This window comes from Pantherophis guttatus, chromosome 10 (genome assembly GCF_059756535.1).
Source record: "Pantherophis guttatus breed Tessera chromosome 10, ASM5975653v1, whole genome shotgun sequence".
NCBI classification, from domain to species: domain Eukaryota; kingdom Metazoa; phylum Chordata; class Lepidosauria; order Squamata; family Colubridae; genus Pantherophis; species Pantherophis guttatus.
This window is the reverse complement of record NC_142072.1, coordinates 17,506,004-17,512,060: the sequence shown is the minus strand read 5'-3', so window position 1 is coordinate 17,512,060 and position 6,057 is coordinate 17,506,004. Positions and strand designations below refer to the sequence as shown.

The following is a 6,057-nucleotide window of genomic DNA, read 5'->3' as shown; positions in this document are numbered from 1 at the left end:
ACTAAAAAAAAATCTACCTAGTATCAGTTTAAAAAATAATATTTTTGCCAAAACAAATAAACAACAAAAGATGAAAAGGATATAAATGTAATAAATGCATTAAGCACTCAGAAATGCACGCAGACATATCTATTGATAAATGAAGGGAGGAATTAGAAACATATCTATTTATGTAAAATAGAGGTGAGATTTTCGGTAGCAGTTCTTTGGACAGGATGCTGATTGAATATTCTTCCTTGCCTTCTTCTACTGGAAACATTGGAACTTCAGGGGTTAGTCTAATCATGGATTACTGTCCTGAGCAAGACATTGGAATAGATGGCCTCTAAGATATTTTCCACATCATGCATTCTGAATCTAAAAAAGTGAATGATTATAAATGAGCTTCAAATGGTTTTATGAGGAAATTGGAGGTGCTTGCACTGTGGAAATACACTAGCACTGGAAGAACAGAGTTCAGATTAAAATACCCCGGAAAAAGGCAATGCAAAGTCATGATTCTGCCAAGGAAACCATATAGATGGAGTCACCAAAGCCAAGATGACACTTTTATGTTTAGGATCACACCAATATTCCCAATTATAATACTATGTTAAATAAATTTATTATGTAGCTTTGAATGTCATTCTGTAGCAGAAATACAGTACATGCTATAAATCCAACAACGAGTATGCTTGGTTGATTTGAAAAGTCTTTTAATGAATTTCAGGTCATGTTGCTTGTTTGTTAATCAGCCATAACTGCCTTTCCCTGAATTTGGTCTAATTTGCAAACCTTTTTATCTTCGTAAATGAGACTTTGAATTGAACTGGCCATTAATATTTGATGTTAGGATAAATCAGTGTTTTTCAAACTCAGCAATTTTAAGGCAGGATGTGCACTTCAACTCCCAAAATACCCCAGCCAGAATGGGAGTCAATTCTGGGAGTTAAAAGTCCACATATCTTAAAAGTTGCCGCAAAGATTTGATTAATTTGTCATTTATTTTTTCCAGCTATTACATTCAGATGAATTGTGGAAACTTGGAGATGCATATTAAATATCTAGAAGAAATATATTCATAGAAGTTATGTTTCCTTGACGCTCCCATTGGTCATTTCATTCATAACCACGATTGGCTACAGAACGTCACCTCATGCATATTCAAATCAATTTGGAAACGCTCGGGGGATGGCGCCATGAGATGACGTCACGCGCGCCTATCGGAAGCGGAAGTGAAGCGTCCTTTCTCTCTCTCTCCGGCGAGGTTCGGAATTGGAATATGGCTCCCAAGAGCTCCCGTCGAACGGGTTCGCATAAGACGCACTCCTTGGCCCGCCAATGGAAAACGAAGCGGCGGCGACGAGATCTGGATCAGATCCACCACGACATGGTGCCTGAGAACGCGGCGAAGCTGCTGCGCCAAGAGCTGGATCCGGACCTGCCTGGCAGTGCCCAGCACTACTGCCTGCATTGCGCGTGCGTCAAGAGAGAAAGGCGGTGGGGGGGGGGAGGAATACCCCTTGCATATAGAGATAAGAATTAGACCTGACCAACTTTCTCGGTTGTGGGATAGAAAACTGTCTCTTTAGACCAGTTTCTCAACCTTGACAAGTGGTAAGATGTGTGGACTTCCAATTCCCAAAATTTCCCAGCTAGCATGTTGTTTGGGGGAATTCTGGGACTTAAAGTTCTCGGCTTAAAGTAGCCCATTTTTAAAAAAAATGCTACTTTAGACATAAATGAGAGTTGCCTATCAAAATGTAAGATTTTAGCTGCAGAATGTATGCAGGAAAACTTTTAAAAGGCTGTTTTTTTCTTTTTCAAAGAAAGGCTGAAGAAGTCCTATTTTATGGGTTTAAAAAATTAAATTAGTTAGGATGCAAAAAAAAAACAAAAAAACCCACCACCAAATGCTTAGGCAGTTGCTAGGTGGTAAGAAAGAGTCAGCAATTTCTGCATTATTTTGCCATCCAGATTTTTGCAGACCAAACCTGTAGCCCTAATTGTAGACAAAGGGAGCAAAGATGAAGTTGAATATTTCCTTTCAATTTTTGGGGTATGGGGGGGAGAGAAAAACTGCAGTCCAAATGTGGTCACTATTTTTAAAACTTTATTTGATAATCCTGTACAGTTTGTTATTTCCATTTTAGGGAAGGGCATGTAATGGAGAGCAGTTTATGATAGCCCTGTAGCACAGTTCTCTTTTAAGGTTCAAAAGGCGTAAGTCTGCAAATTAATTTGGTTTTTCTGCTACTCAGCAAATTCAGTGAGCCTAAATTTGAGAAAGAGGCCAGAGGCAAGTCACCAATCATTTTTCACTGCTTTCAAACAGCTCTTTCCAATCCCAGAGGAAACTTTATCCCCATTCATCCTTTTAGATTTTTATCCTTTAATTTTTATAAATAACTCAATAACGCATACCTACTACTATGCCCCCCTCCTAGTTTGTGGACTTCTTTGAGTGCCCACAGCTCTAGCCTGATTTGAACCATTTACTGGCACAAATCTTAACTACATTTAATGCTGTCGGGATTTCCTTCTAAGCTAGGTTTGTTAGTTTGGATCTGAAACCCAAGATTTAAACATCAGTGGTGAAAATGGGTTAGTGTGAAATATTAAAAACATTTGCTGATGCAGTTTTGATGTTAGGTTTTGATGTTAGTGGTAGGGAGTGGAACTATTCCAAGCAGAGTGCAGTTTTTCCTGTTTTATTTGTAAATAGATTCTGTCCTTGAGAAGATGAGAACATTTTAGAAAGTGAAATGATATTAAGGAGTGTAATTATCCTTGGCCTAATTGGCTAGTAACTGCATTGGAGCAAAATATATCCTGGTATATTGATTGATTCATTGCTTTCAAACCAGTCTTGACTCCTCACAACTTCATGCAAGTTTCTAAGCAGCTTTTTTTTTTTTTCAAAAATGTCTCATCCTTGCCTTCTTCCTATAGCTAAAAGAGAGTGACTGGCCCAAAGTCATGCACTAAAGAAAGACTAGAATGAGGGGTCCTTAGTGCTCTTGGATATTGGCAGATATTCCATTTCCCAAACATTTTATATTCTAATGGCTTGCCTTGTCAGTATAGTGGGAGTGGTGGAGATTTTTTGATTGGGTTAGTTTGTTTGGCAGTTTACTCCTAAAGACTAGAATTCAGTTTTTCCTGCCCATAGTCCAACAGCTTAATCACTAGGCCCAACTGACTTTCCATTAGCTTACAGCATGCTTGTTTTCTTCTTCTGTCTTCTTAGGCGATATTTCATTGACTTAAAAAGTATGAAGGATCATTTCAGATCAAAAGTTCACAAAAAGAGGTAATGTTAACTTTATTTAATTGGGGGGTGGGAGTACCATCCTGTTAGCAGTCCATTTTCTTGAACCTGAACCGTCTCTTCTGAATGGCCTGTCACATTTATCTAGCAAATATGTACCGTATTTTTCAGACTATAAGTCGCACCGGTGTATAAGACGCACCAAGATTTCGAAGACGTAAGTAAGAAAAAAAAGTTTTTTCCCTCCCTGGACCTCAGGAGCACTCTGCAGGCCTCCCAAACCCTCTGCGTGCCCCGTTTTTTCCCCTTTTTTGCGAAAAACGAGGCAGGCAGAGGGTTTGGGAGGCCTGCAGAGTGTTCCTGGGGGCTGGGGGAGGGCAAAAACACTCCAGTTTTTGCAAAAAATTGGCCTGTTTTTTTTTTTTTTTTTTTCAAAAATGGAATGAGTGGGGCAGGCCTTCAGGAGGCTAAAAATGGTTGTATTCGGTGTATAAGATGCACCTTCTTTTAAGGGAGAAAAAGGTGCGTCTTATACTCCGAAAAATATGGTAATCAAAATGTATGCCAATGGCAAAGAGGATGGGATTTCATTCAGGTTTTGTGCCCTTCATTGACTGGAATATTAGCATTTGCAAAACTTTTGGATTTATTTCTGTGTTGTTGTTTTAAGACTGAAACAGCTGAGTGAGGAGCCCTACACCCAGGAGGAAGCTGAGAGGGCTGCAGGAATGGGATCTTACATTCCACCCAAGAAAATTGAAGTCCACACACAAGCTCTTGATGAGATGGATGAATCCAGCTAAGGCACAAGGACTTTTTTTCCCCCATCTGAAAAATCAGGAGATAACTAAGATATGAAAGCATTGGTATAATTAGATGGTTATATTTTTAAAGTTGTACTATTTATTGCAGTATGTTTGCTGTATTTATACTGAAATATAAATATACTGAAATATATGCAGATGAGAAAGATCAACCCTCTTGAATGGAAAAAAAGACATTTTGCCCCCTTCTTGTTTGGTATGAATTAGAATCCAGCAGAGTCAGAGGCAGGAGCCATGCTGCTCAAATGGACTTGTTTTTGATTCTCTTGCAGTGGTTTCAAATGTTACCATAGACTTTCAGCTCTAAATGTTCCACTCTTCCATTGGGCCCACTTAATAAACGAGCCGATGATCTGGTTGGCTAATCTTTGCCTATTTTGCTTTGGGGGTTTGATTTGAATGTGTTAAAGGATGTTTTCTGCAACTTGTTAGAAGAGGAGCAACTGATGCCATTTTGATCTTTTTTGGGGTTTGGGCTTTTAAAAATCACATTGATGGCACGGATCAGAATCTCTCGTTAAGCATGCCTAGAAATAGGTGCATTTTCTTTCCCTTGAAAGTAGAGTCAGATTGTTCAATGAGGGAAATCCTCTAAATTGGAGCGTTACAAGCAGAGGTTGGTTTCAGCAGGTTCTGACCAGTTCTGGAGAACTGGTAGCGGAAATGTTGAGTAGTTCGGAGAACCGGTAGTAAAAATTCTGACTGGCCATGCCCCCATCTATTCTCTGCCTCCCAAGTCCCAGCTGATCGGGAGGAAATGGGGATTTTGCAGTAACCTTCCCCTGCCACACCCACCAAGCCATGCCAACCAAGCCACACCCACAGAACCGGTAGTAAAATTTGAAACCCACCAATGGTTACAAGTCTATGCCACTGATGAATCAGTGGAGAAGGAAGACAAATTCTAGTTTGGTTCAGAGATAGAATGTTGGTTAAGAACTGAAATGGTAGAGGTGAACCACCTCTTGATGACTTGGTAGCCATGATTAATACCTGGGAGAAGACAAGAGCCCTGCAGATGGTATGAACCGAGTGGGCAGGTCATGTCAGAATTTCCTTTCCTTAGTTACTTCCTGAGACTTGTACGCCACTCCTATTAACAAGCAAACAAATTCCTCATTCCGGTACTAAGGTTAAAACACAGGTAAAAATAAACCTGATTCAAATGACTAAAACGATGTTTCTCAACTGTGGGAACTTTTAAGATGTGTGGACTTCAATTCCCAGAATTCCCCAGCCAGCCATGAAACATGTCCTCTTGCAAACTCACTTTGTTGCTTCTCTCCATGATTTATTAAAATCATTGTTTTCACTTAGAGCAGAGAAATGAGTTCGATCCCTGTTTCCAATCTAATCTTTGAAATCAGAGACAAAGCAAAGTTATTTGGGAGTAGGCAGTAAATGAGATTCCTTCTTGGAAACAATTTAAGAAGGCAGAGTGCATCATGGCTAGAGATAAAAAGCGTGGATATGTGACCACACAATTCAGTTTAGGGTTACTAGGCTACAATTATATCTTTAGCAAAGCAAATCTTGTTTTGAACCATACTTATTTTTAGTTCAGTGTTACCGGTCGCACACTTTGATCATCCTTCACCTACACAAACATCTTTTCCTGCCAAAAGAAATGTAGATTTTAATTTATATAGCTTTTGCAATTTGGTAATTCTATATCATTTTTCCTTGTAACATTTTCTACTAAAATCAATGTTCTAAGTTTTGTGGAAGTGAAGTATTTGGAGAATGTATTTTGAAATTACCTCCAATCTTTTTGTTTTGTTTTTTAAACCAGCTGGAAAGACTCACAATATGGTCAGCAGATGACTAAACTGAGTTAGCAGAAAGAAAGGAGTATTTCGTCAGGAATTTAGAAAAACCAGCAGAAAATAACAGCACCCGCCAAGTGAAATTTGTAAAAAAAAAAAGGTCTTGCTCTGATCAAACTTTGTTCCCTTCCAAAAACTTGTTTTCCAAGTCACCAGA

General features: G+C 39.1%; 1 protein-coding gene across 1 annotated transcript; it reads left to right on the top strand.

Annotated features, from left to right (window-relative positions):
• Nucleotides 1-1,163: 1,163 nt before the first annotated feature.
• Nucleotides 1,164-4,449, top strand: ZNF593 (zinc finger protein 593). Its single transcript, XM_034413525.3, has 3 exons — nt 1,164-1,458; nt 3,230-3,292; nt 3,921-4,449. Exons 1-3 carry the CDS (start codon nt 1,184-1,186, stop codon nt 4,051-4,053), a joined length of 471 nt encoding a protein of 156 aa, XP_034269416.2. The 5' UTR covers nt 1,164-1,183; the 3' UTR covers nt 4,054-4,449.
• The last annotated feature ends 1,608 nt before the right edge of the window (nt 4,450-6,057 follow it).